This window comes from Natrix helvetica, assembly GCF_964273705.1.
Source record: "Natrix helvetica genome assembly, chromosome: 2".
Taxonomy (NCBI): Eukaryota; Metazoa; Chordata; class Lepidosauria; order Squamata; family Natricidae; genus Natrix; species Natrix helvetica.
This window is the reverse complement of record NC_138552.1, coordinates 48,058,271-48,084,764: the sequence shown is the minus strand read 5'-3', so window position 1 is coordinate 48,084,764 and position 26,494 is coordinate 48,058,271. Positions and strand designations below refer to the sequence as shown.

The 26,494-nt window shown below is 36.3% G+C and overlaps 1 protein-coding gene and 1 long non-coding RNA gene across 7 annotated transcripts in view; one reads left to right on the top strand and one right to left on the bottom strand.

Annotated features, from left to right (window-relative positions):
* The window catches only part of PAM (peptidylglycine alpha-amidating monooxygenase), a 150,910-nt gene that overhangs the window by 78,010 nt on the left and 46,406 nt on the right, over positions 1-26,494 (bottom strand). For 3 of the 6 annotated variants that reach the window (XM_081944082.1, XM_081944083.1, XM_081944087.1), the window contains exons 2-4: positions 13,705-14,232; positions 12,558-12,678; positions 2,546-2,603 (exon numbers count right to left, since the gene is read on the bottom strand). In XM_081944082.1, the coding sequence (XP_081800208.1) occupies positions 2,546-2,603; positions 12,558-12,678; positions 13,705-13,814 (289 nt within the window). In that variant the 5' untranslated portion in view covers positions 13,815-14,232. Of the gene's footprint in view, positions 1-2,545; positions 2,604-5,412; positions 5,516-5,941; positions 5,986-7,492; positions 7,554-12,557; positions 12,679-13,704; positions 14,233-26,494 lie in introns of those variants that run through there. The other 3 variants (XM_081944084.1, XM_081944085.1, XM_081944086.1) reach the window with 3 other exon arrangements.
* On the top strand, positions 7,930-12,538 carry LOC309387545. The gene is made up of 3 exons (XR_014174622.1): positions 7,930-8,181; positions 9,630-9,783; positions 12,381-12,538. It is a non-coding gene; the product is annotated as an uncharacterized lncRNA (long non-coding RNA).

Sequence of the window (26,494 nt, the reverse complement as noted above, 5' to 3'; positions counted from 1 at the left end):
ATAAAATACAAAAAGTTAATTGGGAATTACTGGAAAAATAGATGCATATTTTATTAAGATAATAGATATCTTAATAAATATTGGGCAACCGGTGAAGGAACAAGATAGAATATTGGGCAAATTGATATTTTATGTATTTTAGTTCACCTCTAAGACTTCTGATACTTAGTGTAATTATTTACTATTATCTAAAGTAGTTTTAAATTAAAATTGTAATGGAATTTTGCATGAATATAGAGATGCTTATAGAAGTAGAAAACATTTAAAATTCAGCCTAGGCACAACACAGGGAAATAAAATATAATCAAGACCCATTAGAACTCATCACTGTGGTTAAGCAATATATTTCAGTAACTGACGTTAACATTCATAGAAATATTCCTGAATTTAATCCTAATGTATTCAAGATTCACTCTATTCTTGTCAGGGTTAATAATTTTCAATATAAAGCACAAATGCCCCTTAACAGTTTGACAGTCACCATATATCTATCCAAATGAAATGTACTACTTCTAAAGGATTCTTCTGCCAGACTCTGGAGAATATGCAGAGAACAGAGATTACAAATAAATGAAGCAGGTTTATATTGAATCAGACCCAACTATATCTTTTTCTAATTGGTTTGAGATCTCCAGGGCCTAACCTTTAAATTTTGTACTGAACATGTAGCATTTTATCCCTTTGCTAGGAGGTCTAATCAAAAATGTTTCTTTATAATCCCTATTGAGATCACAATGCTCATTTAATGTTTGTAATGCTGCTGTTGCTGTTATTATTTTTCCTTCATAGAATAATGTGGCAAAATGTGGTTGCACAGGGAGTAAATGGTGTCAGATACTAAGCACATGTAATACCACTGCTGTGAGGGTTGCGTTTGTTGCCTGTGTGCTGGTTGTCATCTTTAAAGTGACATGGTTTGGGACCAGGTTACCATCTTATCCCTTTGGTTTTTATCTATCCAGTTGTGCTTGGAAAGTGGGATAAGGAATGTCAGTCAGTGGGTACTAAGAGAGGTGCTATAGGCCCTGCCCTCTGCAACATTCTCACCTCAGGATCACCTGACCCTGTTGGCCTTCCATAAGCTTTGAAGCCTTGGCCTGGGGCACTGAGGATGCGAAGGCTCATGTTCCTTGGCTATATTGATGTCTATGACCATTTTTTTTCTTGGCAGACATATATATTAAATTTGTATTTTATTATAATTGTTTTCAACTGTTTTATGAATATTTGCCACCCATAATCGCTGGCTTGAGATGGGCAGATATATAAACTGAGTAAATAAACAAGGAACTGAAAATTTCCTGCATTCATCATAACAGGGCCCTCAGACAGATTATCTTATATCTTTCCGTTTATCCTAAACTGACTGATAAACCTCATGGCTAAAAAGAGATTTGAACCTGGAGTTCCGATATGCATATGGATTATCACAGCTTTGTAACTCACTCATTAGGAAGGAAGCAAATCATACCATAAAATATTTCAACCTTAAATCAATCTAAAACTGCCATATTGATCAAATTATTACCAATAAATCATAGCACAAGCTGCTGACTTTCTTCCCCCCTATAAAAGCAATTTAGAAAAAAAGATTTAAAAAGTGATCATTTTTCATTGTATTACCAAACCTATGGTACCTGAAGCCCAAATTATATTCTTTAAAGCTCTAATCCACATACAATACAATAATTTAGTAACTACACTATTACAACTTTTTAAAAACAGGATTATTTATTTATATATATCTCACCTTTCTAGACTACTCATTTTTTAAAAAATAAAAAATATCTTTCTGCAGGTTTTACCGGTTATTTGATTTGGCTGCAAGGAAAGTGGACTCTTCACTCTATTTTAAAATTTTAGCACTCAACAACCACTTTACATGTGTTAAAAGTTTACCAATACATTTTCAAACTACAAATAGCACTTTCCTGGGTTCTGACTGTCATAAATTTCCATTTTACTATTGACTCTTAGTAGGTGTAAATATTTGCAAGGGGAATGAAATAAAAATTAAGAGGGACCCGACTTGATAAGCAGATGGTGCTCACTTCACTGGCTAGTTACGTACATTAAACATTGATACAGTGCTGTGGTAGGGCTTGTCATTTACCTGTCATTTCATCCTTGCCTCAACATAAAGCAAGTACGTTTTGCAGATATGTAAGAACTTACTGTGCCAATGCTTATTGTAAGTGCAAAGAGATTTACAGCCTGAACTAGCAGGTAAATAAACAGCTTGTGCAATGGAGTGGAATTAAATATCCAGCCACAGACAGAAAGCCAATGCTTTACAAATGAGAATGCTTGGGCTCAGCTGCCAACGGCATCTACATGAAACTCCTTAAGTACTATTACTCACTGGCCTCACCGAATGCAGTTCTCCCCACCTTAAGTGGTTCCTTCTAGCTTTGCTTTTGTATTAGGCATGATAATTGCATTGCAGGAACTCTATGGAAAAGTTTAAGTTATAGAGAAGCCACAGTAACCTTGACTGATTCATATAAAATTTATCATGTTTTTCTGAATCTTAAATACTACTCACCTACATAAGCTTCCTCTTCAACTGGCAAACGCAGCGACATGCAAAGGTAAGTATCAGACTATATGGAAGGACAGAAAAAGTAGAGTATATATAAAGTTAGAGCTTCAAAAGTTAAAAAAATAAAATAAATAAAACAAAATCTAGTTGAGAAAATGATAAAACACACCTTTCTTTTAATTCCCTAACTCATAGTATCTTTGGTTACTTTTTACCTAATCAGGGATCATACATTGTTTATATGAAATCCAACTATATTAATCAGCGAGAGCTAGAATCTAAAGTTGACGCACTATCCTTTTCGTTATGTTCAACCACACCATTAAGGCAGTTTAGAAGCAAATAACAAGCATGCATCATATATACAATAATATTCAGCTGTTTAACTGAATGTTAAACATCCAGGTGAAGAGATGTTAGATTACTCCTGCTGCAATCAGCACTGTAGTTCTGCAAGGAGACTAAGCAAGCACATATCTTTCTATTATGGTAAGGGAAGCAGGCATATTGTGAGAGGCTGTAAAGCATATAATAGCATATAATCAATCAATCCATTTAAAAACAACTTTTCTATAAAAGTTGGAAATAAATATTTATTTTACCAAATCAAAATCATGCAGTATTATAAACTAAATATAATTTGAAACCTTTCTGAAGATCTATATTTCATATATATCCAAGTCAATAGTGCTTCAACAAAAATACATCTCAACTATCATTTTATACTTTATCTACTTTTTTTTACAGTAATAATGATGTCAAACTGTATACTCTAGGTACAGAGATTATATAAACTGGAAACTCCTAATGGTGTCAGGAACCATGAGAATTAATCAATAGAATACTTTCTTTTTAAGTAAGTGCTGGAAAAATTATTCAAACCAGACATGGTTTAGCAACAGACTTGTACTGTAAACTAAACATGACAATCCTGAAATAATTATTTCAATTGTCCCAGAAGACATAGCCAGCAGTAATACATTACTGTATTAGTTTTCTATAATAAAATCAACTTTTACTTCTAATCAAAGAAAATATGCAATTGATGATGATGATGATATTATTATTAATAATAATAATGGCAACAGCAAGATATTTCACAACTTTAACAGATTGTTTGTTAAATATTACTGCAACTATATTCTATAAAAGCTCTGTTAATATTAAAATAAATGGCAGTTTATAAATCATGCTTCATAAAGTCTTATGATTCCTTGCATTAAATATCTTTTAATAAGTAATATTTCCCTTAGCAGAATGAAATATATTGTTATAATTTAATTTCATAATTTTTTATTTTCTATTGAACATTTTAAAAATTATCTGAATCTTCAGATATTAGATTTCGAAGTTGCTAAACCACGTTCATTATTTATTTTATATAATATACATTTCCTTGGTTAAAATAAACTTTTCTTGAGTTTGCTTACTTAAAAATCTAAAAATGTCAATAATATGCAAAAGTACATAATTCTTCTATTACTTTTCCTACACATACTTTCAGATATAAAATTACATAGACTGAGCATATAATTGCAGTTCTTCATTATATTTTATTTCAGATTGGTAACTCCTAGTAACTTATATGTTGTTTTCTGGTTTCCCAAATTGCATAAATAAACAATTTACTCCAGTATAATTCTCCCTAATTCATCAATTCGAAGTAAATAATTAACATGAAGAGAGGGAACTTTAATGATTATACAAAGGCTCATTGCTCTTTATCTTTCAAACTGTCAGGGGCTGACAGTCATGCATGCTAATGGATACACTCCTATTAATACAAAAATAAATGAGCAATGAAAATGTCAATTGCTCTGCAATCTACTGTCATTATATCATATCTTAGTCTACAAGCAAACATTAATGGCTTGGGAGTGGTTGCAAATAACATACAAGTTGAATTGCCTAATTTCTTTAAGACACAATCACCTAAATAATTAAAACTAAATAATGAAAATGGGAATTTTTTTTCCTTATATTTCCCCCCTGCATTCAGCATAAAAAGTTGTTTTTAGCATCTGAAGATTGTTTTCAACTTCAAAAGATTAAATCATAGGTAATTCAAAGATGCTAATGTTATAGTTGCTTTAACATATTTTTATATGGTTGCCACAAATGCAGGCAGTCTGGGTAGAAAGCTCCTCAAAAGGTCTAACAACTAAGAAAAAATAGTTATTGAAAATTCAAGACAGAGGCATAATATAGGTACCCCAAATTATGGCTATGAATACCATATTCCCCTCCATAAATGATTGTTACAATTACCTTTGTTCTACATGATACTATACATTTGGGAAAGATAATTTATTTGGTCCTTATCACATTATCATCAATTTCGCTTATATAAGCAGCATGTTTATTACCAAACTTACGTTTTCTGTGTATCATGAAAACTATATCATGGTCATGTACAATTTAAATTCAAACAGCCAATTTCATATATTATATATCAATATAAATTAGTTTCAAGAGGATTCATTTTCCAGTTATATACTGTATATGCCTTAAAATTATATTAGCTCTAGACACTAGATCACATTATAGGATAAAGCTGAAATGTAAAATGCAAATCATATGCTCTGAACTGACAGCAAAGAACTGTAATACTTATAAGGTTGATGCAAGGAAATACTATTCTACCTTACCTAGATGTAAACCTACATTAAGATTTTCCTTATTCTTTAAGATATCACAATGAAAGAGACTTCTGTTCTAATTAATTAAACACTTTAATTATCTTTTCATTAATGCACCAGCATACTTATCAATCTGAATTCTGTCAACATTGCATAGAATATTGTAATAGATGCTGAATTTTTCAGTTTGGTATTACTCCTATCAAACCACAAAAATTAAACAAAGTCTACCTAGAAGGCTAAATATGATGAAAGTCAGATTAAATCCTTAAAGGTTCATTTATAGAAGTCCCTTAAAGAGCTGTCCACATAATCCAATGAAATGATAAAAACAAAATAAGGATGCAAGCTCCATCCTTTGTAGAGACATGGATAGTTCTGAAGATATAAATATTACAGCTTTACAATATCAAGAATATCAATACACTACAAAGGCTTCTACTGTCTTCATGCAAGGAAAGAATAGCAACTTTTGGGACGAAGGTTTGCAACAATCAGGATCTTTCTCTTGCTTTAAGTGACAGGATGAAAAAGAAATTTAATAACTCTGTTGAACTTGTTTCTTCTTCCATATCACTGTGGCTAAGAATGAGCAGAAAGCATTCAACCTCTATATGTTCATCTGAAGTATACTTTGAAATAAACTCCAATCTATAATTAATCTAATACGCTGTGAGCAACATGTAAATCCCAATGTCATAGACTCCCACTTAATATTTATCAAGTTGATCCACTGGAGAAATAAGAAGAAATGACTGACTTCCCATTTTCAATGGCAGCGGGAAATCAGCCATTCAGCAGCGGGAAATCAGCCATCCGTAGTGGATACTGGGAAGAATTAAAAAGGTTTGTTTTGTTTCAAAGAAAAACTTTTTTCTTCCAGTAGCCCTCCTTAACGATCACTTTTCCTGAAACCATTAGTATCAGAAAACCGTTGCTCTGGAGCAGACTTGCTAGGTGATCAAGGAATTAAACCACCCAATTTACTTTCATGCCAGCAGGGCTTTTTATAATCAATGTTTCTTACAGACAAAAAATGAGAAAGCTTTATTGGTTTTCTTTTTCTCTCTCTTTCCAGGTGGCACTGCTCAAGATTGCTTAGGAATATATTTGTAGGGCAAATGCAGCCATAGCAAATTAAGAGTGAATGCAGGCTTGCAGAATGCTAAAAGATGGGGGCAGGCATGGGGCAGAACGTGAGCGTTTGAGGTACGATCACATAAAACTAAATGACAGTAAGAACAAGAAGTCAACTGAGCGCAATGAGACTTTTTTTTTACTAAGAAAATATCAAAACTTAATTATGGTGAGCACGAATCTACTAAATTGTGTCACTGCTTTGAAGATTCCTCAATGCTGAATACCTTTACAGAGGTTAGCCTCGACTTACAACCACAGCTGAGCCCCACATTTCCATTGATAAGCAAAACAGTGATTAAGTGAGTTTTGCTCCTTTTATGACCTTTCTTGCCAAAGTTGATAAGTGAATCACTGCAGTTGTTAAGTTAAATAAATTGCTTCCCTATTTATTTTGCTTGTCAGACGGTTGCAAAAAGGTGATCACATGTATCCACGACACTGCAATGGTCCTAAATCCATGCCAGTTGCCAAGCCTCCAAAATTTGATCATGTGACCATGTGGATGCCACAACAGTCATCAGTGTGAAAAATGGTCCTAAGTAACTTTTTTTCAGTGGTGGTGTGACTTTGAATGATCACTAAATGGATGGTTGTAAGTCGAAGACTACCTGTGCTTCACTAGCTGTTCTTCTTCCTGAAAAAATAAGAATAAACTACATAAAAGAGGCAATTCTTTAAAACAATTCTTAATTAAAGGTAAAGATTCCCCTCGCACATATGTGCTAGTCGTTCCTGACTCTAAGGGGCAGTGCTCATTCCTTTTCAAAGCCAAAGAGCCAGAGTTGTCCAAAGACGTCTACGTAGTCATGTTGGCCAGCATGGCTAAATGCTGAAGGTGTACGGAACACTGTTACCTTCCCACCAAAGGTGGTCCCTATTTTTCTACTTGCATTTTTACATGCTTTTGAACTGCTAGGTTGGCAAAAGCTGGGACAAGTAACAGGAGCTCACTCTGTTAAGTGGCACTAGGGATTTGAACTGCCAAGCTACCAACCTTTCTGATCAACAAGCTCAGCATCTTAGCCATTGAGCTTAATTAGTCATCACCTATCAAAGTTATCCTACCCAAAAAATAAGATATGCAATAGGAAAGGAGAAAATATACTGTATGTTCACTTGTTGTTTCTTGGAAATAAACATGATAAAAATAACTTCTATTACTAATACTTACATTACTGCATAGTGCCATCTACCACACCGTATACTTATAATACCTTACTTTATTAAAGATTAGGGTAAATAACCTAGCAAAGGATGACATTCCCAGAAAAGTGCAATCTGCTTTGGGTGTGACTAAGATGGCTACAACCACACTCTTTCAACACTGCCTCTTATGAGACTCCTGCAAATCCTTCAGCTCCTGAGAAGACCTGCCCTAATTATTCATAAGACTGCAGGATGTTTAAAAAGTTAGCTCTAAAAAAAATCATAAATTGAGATCTCAGCTTTATTAAAATGAGACTTGTTATGTAATCCACATTTCAACTGGGCAGCATGTTCATTTAATACACCTGCAAATTCTCTTTTATGTTTAGATTTCTGGGAGGGGAAAAACTGCCTACAGTAGAGACCATTTTAGCTGAGTATTTGCTTTACATCTTTTTTCTAGTCATTAGGTTGAAACAGCTGGTTCTAATCATAATTTCCAGGAAATGGTCCCCAAAAACTAGATCACTTGTTTTTCTGTTGTTTCTGAATAAGCTAACTGCAATGACTCATCTCTTCTATTGCTGAATGTTTTTTGTCATGAATCTAAAGGTCCTTTGGGGAGAGGAAAAGAGGAAAATAGGAGGAAAGAATTTCTATTAAGAAAGTTAAGTATTCTACAATGATTCACAATATGGTCCCATTATAATGGATGTAAGTAATGCAGAGTTTAACTTTAGAATACTTCTAACACTTCTAACGTGTGTTATTTGAAAGTTTTCTACTATAAAGCTCATTGTCCATGACATGGGAGGAAGAGTGAGATAACCAAGACAAAGAAAGTTTCTTTAATATAAAAGATTTATATATAATGTAGCTTTTCTAAGCACAGATTTGAATGTTGAATTATCTTCACAATTTATAAAAGACATGTATTTGGTTAATGATATTTAAGTCAGTCTTAGCTGAATGTTGTACTGGTTCCAGTATTTTAGTGAATTGCCTTATGAATATTTAGGAGAGGAAAATCACTTGTAATTGGCTCAATAACAGGGGGAACCAGTTTAAACAGTATAGCCTGATCTAATAATGATAGTGTTTGTATAAAGGCTATAATAAATTTTTTTACTGCAAGCATGTTTTCCAGCTGCTGCCAGATGTTATTGCTAAACCACAAAAATCCAATGATACATGCAATATTCCAGTTATTTCATCGGGATCTCACATGCTGCTACATATTAGCTGCTAGTTTTGATTATCAGTGGTCATCTAGTTTAGAATGACAGAGGACTAGATACATCCTTGCACATGCAACATGTGTATTCTATAGCTAAAGCTTACAGCTTCAGCCATCTGTTAGACTCAAATCCCGAAGACAGAAAAGTTACTTCTGTTTTAAAAAACCAATAAAATTTTCTAAAAAAAAAAAAAAGTTACTTCTGTTCTGCTTATTGCTTGCAGAAATCTTTAAAATGCAACCATAAAATCTAGTAACAAATTGTCAGTCCACTAGGTAGATCAGACCAGGAAATCAACTCCACAGGAAAGCTACAACTACTGTTACTGGGATTGGTTAGCTTGCAATATTTGCAAAAAAATTTGCAAGTCTTAACCACCACCTCTTCCTCCACTACCACCACCACTCCTCCTCCGCCCTCCCTTATTTAAAAGATTTATATAGCCTCCAATCTTATAAGCAACCTTGGCCAGCTTCCAATCAAAGTATAAAACAAAATTTTAACAACATTGTAAAACTAAACACATTAAGAACAACAAAAGTCATATAGTCACTTATCCCAGTATGTGGGAGGAAAGCTGCTACAGAAAAGGCATGCTTAGTAATTCAATGAATTATAGAAGTCTCTCTTTCAGATGTTTTGGAATATGATTTTGTCTTAAGTTTCAAAAAATATTCCAGCCCTTTTTGCTAGGACCTTGCATATCTCCATCGTGATCATCTTCCTTACTCTCTCCATAAACACACAACTTTATGAAATGTATTTATTAGCACAAGCACATTTTTTCCTGTAGAGTCTTCCACCAAAAATAGCAAATTAAAAAAAAAACAGCACTAATTTATGAAATCACATTGTTCAAAATAGATTGGTGATGAACTTCTTGCTTTATAATTTTAAGATTTGCTTTGTCTACCTTAACTCTAGAATTTTAGTTCTGTCTTCAAAAGCATACCAGACTTTGATCTACCTTTGTACCACTGACAAATTAACAAATTAATTGGAACTGGCAGAACAAGGAGTTACAGACAGAACTAAGTTGACTCTATGTATCCTTAAAAGTTTCTTTATGTGTTCTAAGGTAAATATTTAAAAAAGGGATTATTCTAAATATAACTGTCAAGGCAGATATTAAATCAACTGGTAGTAAAAGCTTCCTGGCGTAACACAGAACTTCTATTCTGTTTTCTGCACTCTAAGCACTAAAATGCTGTGTGAATTTAGAGCTGGGTGCACTTCAGTCTTCAACTATGGCTTTTAAATATTTTTTTAACCTGTTCCCACAAAAGAGTTAAAAATGGATGTAGTGGCTCAGTGGACAAGACATTGAACTTGTCCATCAGAAAGATCAGCAGTTTGGCAGTTTGAGTCCCTAGCGCCACGTAACTGAGTGAGCTCCCGTTACTTGTCCCAGGTTCTGCGAACCTAGCAATTCGAAAGCACATAAAAATGCAAATAGAAAAATAGGAACCACCTTTGGTGGGAAGGTAACAGCATTCTGTGCGCCTCCCACATTTAGTCATACTGGCCACATGACCATGGAGATTCTTCGGACATTGCTGGCTCTTCAGCTTTGAAACGGAGATGAGCACTGCTCCCTAGAGTCGGGAATGATTAGCACATATGTGCAAGGGGAACCTTTGCCTTTACAAAAGTGTTGGGATTTATTTATTTTTATCTCACCTTTATAATTTTTTAAAATAACTCATTCCTCCTCCTATTTTTCTCACAAAACACTGCGAGGTATATTGGGCTGAGAGAGACAAAGGGAGTCGGCCAAAATCACCCAGATGACTTTCTGGCCTATGAGACAAGTAGAATTCACAGACATCCAGTTTGTAGCCTGGTGCCTTAATCACTAGGCCAAACTGGCTCTCAGTTTGGGTTGATAGAGCCCTCTGCATGAAACTAGCAACTCCTTTACTTTCTATTCTTTCTCTACAGAGATGACATTAGTGAAGGTATGTGGTGATTGTCAATAAAATAAGAGCCTAGGGAAAATAGGCATGAGAAAGAAACTAAAGATTCCTCAGTTTTTATTTTCTTTGGTATAATAGAGAAGAAACGAGAAGTTGTCAATATTGGTATCAGTCCTTTGGGATAGGCCAGATCAGAAAAATAACCCCAAAATATACTAGCATTTTATTGATACAGGGTATTATAAAGAATCTTGAGATATAAAGATATAAACAGATAAAGATATAAACATCTAAGGGGCCAATGATGTAGGCTTTTCTAAACATGGCTGTTTTATCTCAGAAGATAAACTTCTGGGCTGCCCAGTGAGACCTACAACACTGTGCATCTCCTGTTTGTGTTCCAATCATTTTCCTAAAATAGTTTACATATATGTTCACACTTAATTCTCCCTTGTCGTTGGCCCTCTGAGGAAGGCCAGGTCATGAAATAGATACCACAGAGATTCCAGGATTCCTCCTTTATAGTGTAGAATGTAACAGAATCTTAAAAGCCTAAGATTTTTCTGTCCCATTTTATACTAAGCAAAATCAAGACAGGCTTATCTTGAGTTTTTTTGTCCTGTTTCCTTCTATCTATTATATTTTAAGATGCCCAGAATCATTGTATTAGTAAGACGGGTGTCATAGAAATCCAATCAATCTGTCAGCTTTGGAAGCCATATTAACACTGGAAGCTTCCACACTTCCATATTCTTGTCCTTGGGAAATTAGAAGGGGGGATTTAGTAGAAGGAATGTCGTTAGACAAAATAGCATTCTTCTTTTTGGTCAAGGCTATGGTAATTCCTGCACCTGGAGGAGGAGTGGTTGAAGTGATGTCTCGAGTTGGGATGGATTGGGATTGGGCGATGTGATGGCCTGATGGGTGCAGGGGATGGGTTTGGACTTTTGATTTACTGAGGGAAAGCACAGAAATCTCAGATTTGGGTTTTCCCAGTTGTCCGGTATACCTACTCTAATAAATGGGAGCTTTAAGAAAATGCCTGTCTTGGAGATTTTACTTGGAGTTGGGTTTACCTGAATGCTGACAAAATTAATCAATCTCTTGTCTGGGTAATCCCTTGTCCCAGCTTTTATATAGTTTTCTCTAAATCAGCTCTAAATTCCTTAACATTTCTTTATACCAAATTTTTTGCAATATATTTTCTTGTTTAAAATCCTTACTTACTCTTCACTATCATCTTTTACTACCAATCCAGTGTCCCCATACACCCAAGACTGTTCCATTATAGCCAGCCTCTCAAACTGCCTATCTTATTTTTAACAGTCTCCCTTATCCCTTATAACTATCCAATTAACACAGTAGTATAATAGTTATCTGACATGTCATTGGTTTATCTAATCAACTTTTCCAAGCTGTAACAAGGTGTTTGGCATTCGTACATTCATGGGTGGTTTATTTTTAAGTTTCAATAATATTCACTATTAATATTCTCTTTAAAAAAGTATAAAACACATTTTTGCATCTCTAGGCCCAAATTGTTATTTGATATGTGATGATTGGTTATGTGAGCATGCTCAATTACATAGCTGATGGGAAACATGCCTCGAGCAAATTGTTACTACTGTTATACAGTAAAACTACTGTATAAAATGTTCAAACTTTGTTATAAAGGATTGTACAATATAAATGTAGAATTGCTGAGAAGTCACCAAAAACAAACATGTTCTTTTAATTATTATCATTTCTCTATTTTTAGTGATCCTAGGAAACAAACCCTGAAAGCAGCAACAGCAATAACAATAATCAGCTCCCTATGACATCTGTCTTGAAGTCATTGCAAATGAGATGTATCAAATCATGCAACTCAACTCTTAATGTTTTTATTTTCCATAGATAGATAAGGTACAAGTTAGTTTTGTGCAATTGTTTTTACCTGTTTAGGAGTCACTCCAGGCATACGAATGTCCAGTGCAAATTCTGATAAACCTAGTGGAACCAACTGCCTGGTGCTACCAAGACATTCATTGGAATTAGGTCTAGTAGGATCCTTATACCTAAAAATTAATAGGAAATTTGAACATTATAATGACATTTGCTATTTAAATGGATTTTTATTGGCTTGTAAAATTTATCAAGGTGTTCTATTAACTTCTGTTGCTGTTTTCAAACTTCAAAAGTATCCCTTTTATAGCAAAATGAATTAGCCACAAGTTCAGATAATAGCTATTATATTATTGCCATGTACAGATTGTCATGTACAGATGAAAAGCAGATTACATTCTAATCTGTTAGTTAATCAGGTTCACATTATAAATCTGCTAATAAATAAATTTTATGTTGCAATCATACATTAGCCAATTACAACACATTTATACATAATGTATTACCATGCCAACTTAAATACTAACATCTGTATGTTGCATTTGTGTAAAGTTTAAAAAGTCTAAGAAAAAGGTCTTGAATTTCAATTCAAAAAATATATTAGTAAACTACTGTTTAATCTCTTGTGATTCTAACTTTTGCCCAATCAATTTACTCATAATTTTATATGGAGTAGTCTAAAGTCATTACATGAAAAATATGTTTTCAAATCAATAACACATCCTTGATATGCTGCAAAAATATACAGAACATACATACTGTACATACATACATTGCACATATAACCATAATGTCTTGCAAGGGAGAAAAAAATGGCTAATTTTGCTTTAAGAATTCATCCTGAAATTTCACCAGATATGTTGCAAAAGATTAAGCTAGCAAGCTGTAGGTGGTCTGAAACCTTTAAAACAGCTATTCAAACCCAAGAAAAAGAAGAGTCACCAGAGTTTCCATAAATAAATTACTCAACTACAGTTCAACTACTGCTATTATAATAATGTACCAAGGAAAAGCAGTAAACATTTTAACGAATTTTTCAAGCATCCAGTAACTAGCTTAAGCAACTAAATCCTTCCAAATGAGTTTATTGTTGTTTACCATTAGAGGCTATTGTTTAAAACATGTAACACATTTATCAAAATTGATCCTGAAGTGAAGCTGCAAATACTGATAACACAAAATGTGTCTAAATCACTCACCTCTTAAAGACAGAAAGCGGGTTTCTGAAAGCCCAACAGCTGTTTTGAAAAATAAGGAACAATATTAGCAAGTTGTTAACAAGGCCAGCCATGTCCACCCTGCTGTTCATGACCCTATTATGGCAGCAGGGAAAGGGCAGCGCAGCTTTATCGGCTGTGATCCTGACAATTAGGCAGTGGCACAACTATCCATTTTCTTCTTCATTATGATGTTCTCTGCAGGCATCCTAGAGCATTTGACAGACCATCTGTCTCAGAAGGTGATATTCTTTAAATCAGAAAGATGTGCCAATACCGTCCTGTCTTCATTCGAAGTGGCAGAAATTGGGGGGGGGGGGGGATTGGGGATTGTAGGTGGTAGTAAAGAGATATTTCCTTTGGAGTACTTTTGCTCAATGAAAAGAAGGCAGGAATCACTTCTCCAGAGTTTTCTTAATCAAATCTCCAGGCTCTGTTGTTAGTCCATTCCACAGTGAAAAAAGTTCCTAGTGGCATCACAGAAAACCTAGGCCACTCATGATTCAAAACCTGTAAAAATAGAAGCAATGGATGACTAACATGTTATGTATTTAATTGTTAGGAAATTGCTATTAAAGCTTTTTCAGACGTTAGGTATTTTACAAGCTTCCATCTCAACTCACAAAAAGTTTTACAAGCTTTGTTGACCTATTTCTGCATCTTTAAACATTACATAGCAATTTTCACAAGTCTGAGGCGTGAATATGTCTATCTGTTTATGGCTACATCTATAAGTATATACAAACATCTTTTTGGGAATGCTGTAGGCAAACAGAGCAATATTAGTCTATCAAATTCCCCCAAAGCATTCAAGTGACAGAATTTATAAAACTAAAGTGCACTCAGTTCTAGCTCTTTTCGTCAGAGAAATCTATATGCTGAATTTGAAATGAAGTATACTTTCCCCAACTTTTTCTATTTTTGTACAGTTTAGAGCATGGAGATGCTTAGGATACTACATATAATATTTAAAAAATAGAAATTAAGAAAAAAATGTGTGAGGTGTCTATTCTTCCAATCTAGAAGCTAAAAAGCAGGCAGCATATAGCTATAATGTCTTACAGATTTTTAGGCTATAATTGCACAAATGCTTTCAGCAAATTAAGCTGCGGGAGCTGAGCATCTCTAGTTTCTAAATATCCATTATTTCCTTTATATTTCCCTTGGCCCATTTCATTTCAATTTATGATACAGTGTACTCATACTTTGCTGTTATTTCTACTACAGCAATTATTTGGCACTCAAAAAAGCTAACATGTACATTATTCCTAGAAAAACAGAAATATTGAAAATAGCTAGTATTTAATGAATACCATCTCAATTTTATGTAAAATATTTTATTAACTGTCTAATTAGAATTATAAACATGATCTTGAAATATGGTTTCCTTGTTCATAGAGTTATATCCGCTTATGATTACATACTCAATTTTAACTAACAAATAGCATATTAAAAACACAAACATAATGTGCAGAAGATTTAAAAAAAACGCACACCAAAATTAAGTTTCATTAACAGTATTTTTATTATTTATGAAATGCCTTGAATTATATTAAGCAATAGGCTGAACAAGTAACAACAAATATTTTTCAAGGAAACTCTCTGTGAGAAGTGAAATAGAAAAGAATAAAAGGAAACAAGAGAAAACAAGGAATATAATCACAAAATTACATGATGCTTTTGCTTAATTAGATCTGTGCTTTGGCTTTGTATTCTGGTAAGACATGCTTCTGACAGAAACATCAAATAAAAGAAGAAACGGGAATAAAGTCAAGCAGAAAGCCTAGACAACTATTTTGATTTTTTAGAAGTCAACACTGCACATTAAGGGCTGAGTAAGCACTAAGAGGAAAGACATCTGAAATAGAGCCCCGGGGCTCTGTCAGTCCTTTGAAAAAGGTGCTTCTTAATGCATGGAAGAATGTACCAAGCATCTCTTTCTGAATCATTCAACTGCACTGGAAGCTCCTCTAGGCTATTTCTGCATACACGTGCATGGCTAGCCACTTTGCTTTGCATCTTTCCTAGCAAAACAAAGTGATGTCACTGTTAATATACTTGTGGAGATAATATCTCAGCATCAGGAATAAAAAAAAATGCCTCTAAATGAATTTCGTCAGGTTTTAGTCCATCATTTGTTCTTGGCTACTGTTATCAGATATTCTTCTTCAACAGTTTGTTTATGGTTGGGAGTCTATATAGCTAATCCACATCCTTTCCATTTATATTCATTAGGAAGTCAGCTCCAATAACTTCTGCATCAACTTACCATTTTAATAGTAGGCGTTTGTTTCTTTAAAAAAGTTTCCTAAATATATGAATTTCTATATGTCATTTTTGAGTCACAAACTGACCTGCAAACCAGAGCTGAACTCTTGTTCCAAATTGCAAATTCAAATTTAATTTGAGAAGTGTGCATTAGAGTTCCTCTGAGGGAGAGAAATGGCATAGAAATGTGAGAATGAGTGAGTGAATGAATGAGATTTGTTTAGAAATGGTCTACCCTAGGCCTATTTAAATACCCACCTTGAGTATACATTTTTCATCCCTTTTCAATCACTCCAAATATATATAAAATGTTCACTTAAGGAGATGAAACTAACACTGACTTTCAAAAGCATAATTCCTGCTTATTGGTGCACTGTAAACCTGTAACCTTTAATTTCTCTTGAGATAATTCCAGAGTGTGCAAAGAGCCTTTGAATGGTTATGCAGTGTTGCAGACTGCTCCTATAGTAAAAGTAATGAAATTATACTGCTATGTGCATGTTCTATTCCATTGCCCTAACCATACATATTCAAGTATTGATCCATCTAACAAAGAGCACAATACTGATTAACAAGGCAGCAAGACTCTCATGACATATTTGAGTTTTAGCAGACCACAATGAAATCATTCAGGTGTGTCATACATGTCAAAAAGTAATGGAGTTATGTTTTGCTTTTCAATATATTGCTAAAGAAACTGGCAAAGTGGCTCTATGAAAGTAATACACTTCAGTTAGTTGATAATATCCTTAAAGAATTATGTAGTTAGTGCTATACAAAATATAACAATACTTAAATCATCAGCATATGAAATGTTTACTGCTGCTAGCGTTTAATACTCTTAAGCCCAAAATATATCTTAGTATTAACAAAACACTTATGCTACTATTGCCAGAAATAATTTGTAACAAATATATTGACTGTTAAGTTTCTGCAGAGAATCGTGGGAAGGAAGGAGTCTAATATATTCTAAAAAATGTATTTCGCTTATCAGATTGATATTAATATGCACATCTATTCTGAATGTGTAACTCTTTGATTTTATAAATTTTTGAAAAGAAAATTTAAACAAGAAGTTAATTTGTACAAAGAATGTGCATATTTCTGGAGAGTCCAAATGTTGTCTTTCAAAATTCTAAAAATAAGTAGGAAGTATGTAATCACATCTGACATTCTTTTCTCCTCCCTTAATAGAGAATTCTTGAGCAGAGAATTGTTCCCTCATAAAATCCAGTATGTACGGAATTGTAAAAATGTCCAGTATCATCATCAGCCAAAAGATTTTCCCAATCTATTGTTCTCCCTGTGAGTTGAAAATACAACCCTTAGTCAGAATTCCTAGCCAGAGTTACATTCTGAGGATATTTAGGGGGAAAGAGGTTAGGAAAAGTTAAAATAGGCTCTTAACTTCCATAATATTCTGGAAGCACAAAGCAGGACGCAACCTGCTTAACACTTTCTAGTTATTCATTTGCAACTTCCTATTCATTATTCATACATTTTCTTAGAAAATGTCATTTTCTTAGAAAATGTCACATTCACACAGATTCCCCAGTAGGACAAAGATTATCCAGGTGAAATCTTGTATCACACAATATATTTCCACTAGCAGAGTGAAACATTCTTCTATCCTCCTATGTAACATACTAAAACCTTACATGGGTAGACGGTCTTATTAAAGATCTGGGTATCTAGATGCATGCTTTTACATTATGAAGTAAATATGTTTTCTCTGATGAAACAGAATGGTAGATTTTCCTCTCAACAAAACCAGCAGTGTTATAACCAGGAGTGTAATAGGTATATAAAATAGAGATTGTTACACAATTACAACTCAGACAATAGCCTTGATTATGAACTTTCTAGTGGTTGCAATATAGGTAGTCCTCAACTTACGACCACAACTGACCCGAAAATTTCTGTTGATAAGCAAGACATGTGTTAAGTGAGGTTTGCCACATTTGTTAAGTAAATCACTGTGGTTGTTAAGTTAGCAACACAGTTGTTAAGTAAATCTGGCTTTCCCATTGACTTTGCTTGTCAGAAGGCAGCTAAAGTAGATTGCATGACCCCGGGAACACTTGAAAGGTCCTAAATAGAAGTCAGTTATCAAATGTCTGAATTTTGATCACATGACCATGGGGATACTATAATGGTCATAAGTGTGAAAAATGATCACTTTTTTGGTGATGTAACTTTGAATGGTCACTAAATGAACTGTTGTCAGTCGAGGATTATCTGGTTTCTCACCATTTCCTGCAGGAAAAAGGCACACGCTATAAGGGATGAATTCTGTTTGAAGCAATATCATCTGGAATTTTCATTATAAGAAAAGTTCCAGTTCTGCACAGAAATGCTAGTTCATCTTAAATGTAGCTCTGTAAGTCTAATTTTAATATTACACAAAAGGCTTTTGCATAATACTATAGAAACTGATTGTTTAGAAAACTGCATGGTGAGAAAATGAAGCCTTCATACTATAAAAAATGGAAAGCATTAATCAAATCAAAGATATGTTCCATGAACTTTTTTATCTCAAATAATGCAGTGAATGATTTTAAATAGAAAGTTTCTTTTTCCGATCTTCCGTAGCACAAAGCAATTACACTAAAATATAGCACTCTACTGTCCTAACAGACAATATAAATACCCATGAATGCCTCCGTTTGATAGGAAGACAAATGACAGGGGAAACATCACAAATTTAGTTAGTTTACATAAAACACAACTGAAATAATAAAAATGTCCCAAACATACACCACGGTATATTGTAAATCTTATTTGAAGCATAGCCTTTTTTAAAGCAGAAATATATTAAGGAAGAGGATAATGTTACAGGTAATTATCTGGTCTGCAAAACTCCAGATAACCTGTGGATGGCAACAAAAATGTTATACAACATGAGGAGGAGCCAATGTCGCGACGATACGGACGTGTGGTCTCGATGCTCCGAGACTGCAGCCGATACTTTTGCCGCTGGGTGGTCCAATCGGACATAAACCGTCCCGCAGAGATGGGAACAAGAAGAATACGTCTTGCTGATCTCAGGGACATCGCAAAGTCCCTGATCTACACAAGAGAAGTTCTTCAAGCCGGTGACAAAAAATCCAGCCATTAGGCTGATGAAGTTGGGGTGGCTCCAAAATGGAAGGATACGGAAAGAGAAAGTGTTTCCAGCTGGTGAGGAATTTTTACCGTTTTAAAAGAGAGTGCCTATAAAAAACTTAAAATTAATTTAAATTTGAGAACAGAAGAAATAAGCAGCGGAATTAAGCTTTGAATGGTTTTGGACATTGGGTTATCTTACTTTTTAAATGCTATGTCCATGGATGGAATTTATGCAAGCCTTTCAAAACGAATGGATTAAGTTTTCTTTTTCTATTTTTTCTTTTATTATTATTCTTTGTAACCTATGGACTAAAATTCTTCTCTTTCATTACTGCGGGTGTTTCCCCCCCCTTCTTCTCTAACTTATTCAAGAATCTGACCTTTTTTTAACTTGGAATATAAAAAAGATACAAAAAGAAACAAAGAAAATTGTAACAATAACACTGCTACTCGGAAGCTGGAGGTTTATGTATTGGAAACGAAACACTTTTACTTTCCTTACTGATTATCCTGGCTTGGCACTCCAAGGTCTCACTGCTTGTTTATAGAGAGTGATAAGAAGAAAAGCATATAGATATCCCTTTCAAGTATATCTTTAACCAGAGAAAAGTGAAAATAAAACCTTATTGTGAATGTATGCTTAATCTTGTAAAAACCTTCCAAGCCACAGCAGCAGTGTTTGTTAGCTGGAGATAATGGCACAACTTCAACAGCAGAAAGAAACTTTAAGCCTGCGAAAGATATTCTTAGAAATTCAGAAATTATCAAACACATTTGAGAGGATGGAGAAGTTGGAGGACTTAGAGCATCTAACAGTAAAATATGATGAAGAAGTTGGAGATGTTTATCAAGTGGAAAAAGTGGAGGTTAGAATCCTAAAAACTGAAGAGGAAAATGACCATAAAGAAATTAAATCTGCTGATATTTATAGTGATTGGTTTGTGTCTGGAAATGGAAAGAGTGGAACACTGAAAGAGGAATTAAATGGAGGGGAACTCTACCCTAGATGGCAAGATACAGAAGAAGAAAAAACAAAATAATTTATGGATTTAAAGAGAGAAATTTTATTAGCAACATCATTGATAACACTACTGACAATTAAAGATAAGCTGATTAAGAAAACAGAAGAAGGGCATCGAAATTACATGAGAGATTTTATAAGCAATGAGTAGCTAAGAGGAGTCCATACAAATTTGATTAAAGAGATGATTAGAGGACTCATACCACAAATGGCAGAAGACATGAGACTGTTTTGCTACTGGAAAGATACAGGTTGATAGATGGAAGTGTATAATTTAAAACTAGTTAAATTTAGTGAAATTTAGTGACAATAGATATAGTCAAATAAATAATTGATAATGATAATAATGTATACATGTATAGTGTTATGATAAGTAATAATTGGATATGAATATTGAATGGTAACCATGAAAGGAAGATTAGAAATCTTTTTGATTATATACAAAGGTTAATAAAAAAGAACTGTTAGATTCAGTTAAGTCTTGATTATTAAGGGGGAAAATGTTAGGATACTGGATAGTCAAATAAAGGAGGGATAATAACAACGTATATATATGTATGGGTACAACATAAGGAAACTGGATGTAAATTGTAAACAGAGATTTGGAAAGGAGGATTAGAAAATTTTGTTATTAAATATTATGGATGTTTAGCTAGAATAGGACATAAGGATTCAGCGTTATTGGAGGATTTTAGAAATAGTAAATGAAATGCCAGTATGTGGTTATGTACTAAATCTTGGTATATTTTATGATGAAGGACGTTTAAACAATTATAGTCAAATGAAAATGGAGGTATGATGATGGTAATATGTATAAATATCTGAGTTAAAATACTTGAGTTAATATGAACTATGGTTGATGACTGTGGAAGAGATGCACAAAAGTCTTTTGTAACCAACTGATATAATTTCTACAGTACTTAAAGAAGGAAGATTCTTTGTGTTGTGTTTGTTTGGAAAATTAAAAATAAAAAAATATTTTAAAAAATGTTATACAACATAAAATGTGCATAGACATTTTATGGTAATTAGTTTTTTTCAGGCAGGATTTGATAGACCAGGGGTGTCCAAACTTGGCAACTTTAAGACTTGTGGACTTCAACTCCCAGAAATCCCAGAACTTTACAAGTCTTAAAGTTGCCAAGTTTGGACACCCCTGTGATAGACTTACTAAAACAAACACTGTTCTATAACTACCAGCGGTAGAGCACATTAGTTCTTTTACTGCCAGCCCTTTGAATCTGAAAAGCTGACTATGATTAGACTAAATGTAGACTATGCAAATATTTGAAAAACAGGGTTAATGTATTTATTTATCCTTTTTTTTAAAAAAAAGATGAGTGATGGAATTAATGATTGAAAAAAAGATGAACTGAGCTGAAGATATTTCTACAAGAGATTATGGATTTGTTAACATCTGTTGAAAAGACGGCCAGAAATCATCTCCTTTAATTTCTTTAGTTATTTCTTTCTCTTTTTTGTTTTCCATTTTTTCTTTTGCACTTTATTATATTTTACTTTCTTTTCTCTTTCTTTCTTTTTTTTTAAATTGAATTTGTTTGTATCAATGAGAAAAAAATCTTTAATAAAAAGATAAAAATATTAGAAAGTTTTACTGTTCTGGCTTTCTATTGTCAGACTTTATTATGAGGAGATCATTCTGACTGATTTATAAAGCAATGACAACAATACATTAGGAAAAATTCAGATGTTCACGTTAATTAAAAAAAAGTGTTGAATAAATAGTCTCTGGATACCCAGGTCAACAAGGGGAAGAATAAACTGTTTATCCACCTGCTAGTAATTGTAGTACAATAAGGAACAGAAAAACTTTCTCAAGCATGCCCTTAAAGATAGTACAACATGCCCAAATAGCCTGAACTTAGTGGACAGATAGACTCCAGATAAGCTTCTTTTGAAAGTCACTCTTTGTTTGCTTTCTTCTGTGCAAAAACTACCCCAAGATCCTTACCATTCATGCAACCAAACATGGGGATGAGGATAAAACATATAAAGAACGGTTGCAGGAACTGGGTATGTCTAGTTTAATAGAAAGAAGGACTAGGGGAGACATGAAAGCAGTGTTCCAATATCTCAGGGGTTGCCACAAAGAAGAGGGAGTCAAACCAATGACGTGCAGTCAGGTGAGGCAGGGGACGCACAGCCTCACCACTGTCATCATGAAAAGAAAAAAATATATAAAAGGAAAAAGGCGAGAGTTGAGGTCTGACTGAGCTAGCTGCTGCCTGAGCCTGCCTCACCATGGATGACTGCTTAACTGTTTAAAAAAGCCTCTTAAAAAGCGCCCTCTACTACGAGGCAGGAGAACTGCATGCCGCTCCTACATCAGGAATTTTTAGGCTTTTAACCCTTAAGTTAAGCAAAGGTTAAAAGCTTAAAAATTCCTGACTTGGGGACGCACCCAGTTCTCCTGCCTCATAGTAGAGGGTGCTCATTTGGGCGGGGCTTCTTCAGAGAAGCTTTGTGTGTGTGTGTGTGTGTGTGTGTGTGGTGTGTGTGTGTGTGTGTGTTTGTGTGAGAGAGAGTTTGTTTGACTGAGAGAGGGAAGGGGGTAGGAGAGGCAGGGAGGGCAGCCCGCCTTACCCGGCCAGAGGGGCGTCGTCTCTGGCTCCAGTCCAGCCTGCGGTGCTTGCAGCCCCCGCCAGTTTCTCCAGGGACTCCCAGGTTCAACGCCAGAGAGCCACCATGAGAGAGGCCGGCCAGGTTGCCTGGGTGGCAGCAGAAGTTCCCTTTGTTCTTTCAGGTGGGGGAAGTGGGGGGGGGAGAGGCTTCCTCCAATTTGTCCGCTGCCTTCACCCAACAAGCACGCCCCGGATGCCACGCAGCTCTAACGGGTGGTGCCGTGGCCGAATTCCGGGGAGGAGGGTGGCAGGGAGGCCGGGCTGGACTCTTCATGGGATGCTGGCCTCCCCCAAGCTGGACCAGCCTTGGTTCACCCCGACCGGAGGGCTCGGGTGCCGAGGGCACGGTCGGGGGAGCCGGGCTGGCGCCACTTGGCTCTTCTCTGCGGAGCGAAAGGTGGGTGGCAGCAGGTGGATGCTCAGAGCCCTGGGAGCCCTTTTGCTGAGCACGGCGCTCCCTCACAGCTCTTGTCACTCCGTCTGGCAGGCACTGCTGGCCCGGGAAGCAGCTGAGCTGGGGAGTCCCAGCCAGCAGTTCGGCTTCCAGAGCGGGTGGTGCGGGTGCCGCTGGGCTCCTCCGGGCTCCCAAAGTGCCTCCCTGTTTTTGTGGAAAGCAAAAGAATGGAGAAGAAACGGGGAAGCTTCTGGTGTGAAACGAGGCCGTGGAAGAGAGTTTTGCCCTTTGCTGGTGAACGTGGCCTCATTTCACACCTGAAGCTTCCCTGTTTCTTCTCCATTCTTTTGATTTCCACAAAAACAGGGATGTGCTTTGGGAAGGCGGGAGCCCAGAGGAGCCCACCAGCGCCCGCACCGCCCGCTTTGGAAGCCAAACTTGCGCTCATCCTGGAGGGATCCTACCCCGGACTGGCTTTCAGAGACGTGAAAGGCTCTTTCCTCAAGTGGGCATCTTTTCCAATGAAACAGATCGAGACAGGAAAATCATTTTATTACATTTGAACGTTCTGACTAAAACAGATTCTCTCATTCAAAGAGGGAACCCAAAGACCATCTATCCATCCCTTTTATCAAAGAAAATGCAAGAGAAAAGCTGATTGGACCGGGCAAAAATAATTCCTCCTTTGCACTGTAAATCAGCTACATGGAATTAAACACTACAATCCAACCTGTGTTTGTGTGTGTGTGTGTGTGTGTGTGTGTGTGTTTGAGAGAGGAGGAAGGGAGGGATACAGGGAGGACGGAGGGGAAGGGAGAAGAAAAAGAAAAAGAAAGAAGGAAAACAAATGCTGTTGTGTTAAATCGGAACTGAGCATGCCTGGCTGTGGAATTCTGGGAGTTGAAATCCACAAGTCTAAAAAAATTGCTGCCTCACCAGCCATAAACCTCACCGCACGTCACTGCCCTTAACCATGAAAAAGAACATAACGTAACTTTCCAGGACAGGATGACACTGAATTATTGTACCTGGCTAGGGACATTGTACTCTCAATAGCTTACTCTGTGTACTTAGATAATGGTACTTAATGGTGCTTGAGAACAATGCTGAAATTTAATTCAAATGATGCACACAGAAAAAAAAAGTCCATAAAATTTTAGAAACATTTTGCATTTAGTTATGAATTTTATTGAAGCTACAGAACTTTGCATTAGCATTGTGCTTTAGTCCTCGACTAACAACAGTTCATTTAATGACTGTTTGAAGTTACAGCAGCACTGAAAAAAGTGATATGAGTATTTTTCACTCTGATAACCATGGCACACACACACACACACACCCCTGGTCATGTAATTTATATTTGGATACCTGACAACTGGCTCATATTTATGACAATTGCAGTGTCCCAGGGTCATGTGATCACCTTTTGCGACCTTCTGACAAGCAAAGTCAATGGGAAAACCAGATTCACTTAACAATTAATTTAACAACTTCAATGATTTACTTTACAAATGTGGCAAGAAAAATCGTAAAATGGGACTAAACTCACTCAACAAGTTTCTCACTTAACATAAATTTTGAGCTCAATTGTGTTTGTAAGTTGAGCACTACCTGTAAATTTATTTACATTCTGATAATGAGATCAAAGCTTTTCTTGACATTGGAAGCAAAAATACAACAGCTTCTATTTTTAAATATTCTGAGCTGCTTTTATAACCAAATTAAGACCTATTTAAGACCATGTTTCTTCTCTCCATCCGACATATTAAAACTCCTTTGAAAATGGTAAACATAATTGCATTATGTGGAGTAGCAAGAACATCTAAAAGCCATAAATTTGGGAGTGCTTGCAGATAGATTAAGGTTGCTTACATTCTCCCTAATTAGTAGTTATACAAGAGAAATGCTTTGGCACAGATGAGCTTGTGGCCTGGCCATTGTGTAGGTCGGTAGTGAGATGGTCCAGAATGACCATTGTCTTACCTGAAGGGTCCTTTTCAGGGCGCTGCAACGGAGAGTCCAAAGAAGGGTTAAACACAGCCAATCTGCCCAGAACTGAATTGAAAACTTTAAGCCACGCCTCTGGTGCTGACTCTCCTCAGATTTATTCAATGAAGACGTGGAACAGTTGCGCGCTGAAACTTCAACTGGAAGTCTAATATGGAACAAGTCAAAAAATAGTCCAACAACAATAACAGAACAACAAACAACACTGTGACTTCACAAACACCAGCGGAGAATAGACCCCAGGGCGGGGTGGACTCTCCGTTGCAGCGCCCTGAAAAGGACCCTTCAGGTAAGACAATGGTCATTTTCCAGGGCGCTGCTCTGGAGAGTCCAAAGAAGGGACATGCCCAAGCTAACTGTCACTAGGGCGGGAAGGCTCAGCCATCAGGGTCGCTCCGCTGGTATGGATGCCCTGAAGAACACGCCTCCCAAAGGCCCCTTCCGCCGATGCAAAACTGTCCAGTTTGTAATTTCGGACAAATGGAGACAGAGAAGTCCAGGTGGCTGCCTTGCAGATCTCTTCAATCGGTGCCTGTGTAGACCAGGCAGCTGTGGTGGCGGCGCTTCTAGTCGAATGTGCTGTGATATTGCGAGGCACAGGAACAGACTGTAAAACGTGGGCAAGCGCAATGCAGGCTCGCAGCCATCCGCCGATGGTAGAAGAAGAGACCTTCTTGCCTTGAGAAGCTGGTTGAAAGGAGACGAATAGAGATTCGGATTTCCGAAAACTGGCCGTGCGCTTGATGTATCTGCGAATAGTCCTGCGCACATCCAGCATGTGCCAGTGCTTTTCCCTCGGGTGCCGAGGATGCGGACAAAAATCCGGAAGGACCACCTCCTGCGCCCGATGAAACCAGGAATTGACCTTCGGAATGAAGGAAGGGTCCAGCCTCAGGATTACTCTGTCGTTACGAATGAGACACAAGTCCTCTCTGACTGACAAGGCAGCCAGTTCCGATATGCGACGAGCAGACGTGATAGCGACCAGAAAAACTGTCTTGAATGTGAGGTGTCTGAGACTGGCCGTCTTAAGGGGCTCAAACGGGGGCCCGATGAGGGACCGCAACACTACATTGAGATCCCAAGATGGGTATCTGTGGACCACTGGGGGTCTCAGGTTGGTCGCTCCCCTGAGGAAACTGCGGATGGTCGGATTCCGGCCAAGAGATGCGTAGCCCTCAACTGAGAGGATGGTTGACAGGGCTGCCGCCTGGCGCCTCAGGGTGTTAGGTGCCAGGCCCTTGTCCAAACCTTCCTGCAGGAAGTCCAGGATGACAGGAACCGAAGCAAGGGGCGCAGACGTACCATGAGCCGTACACCAGCTGGCGAAGG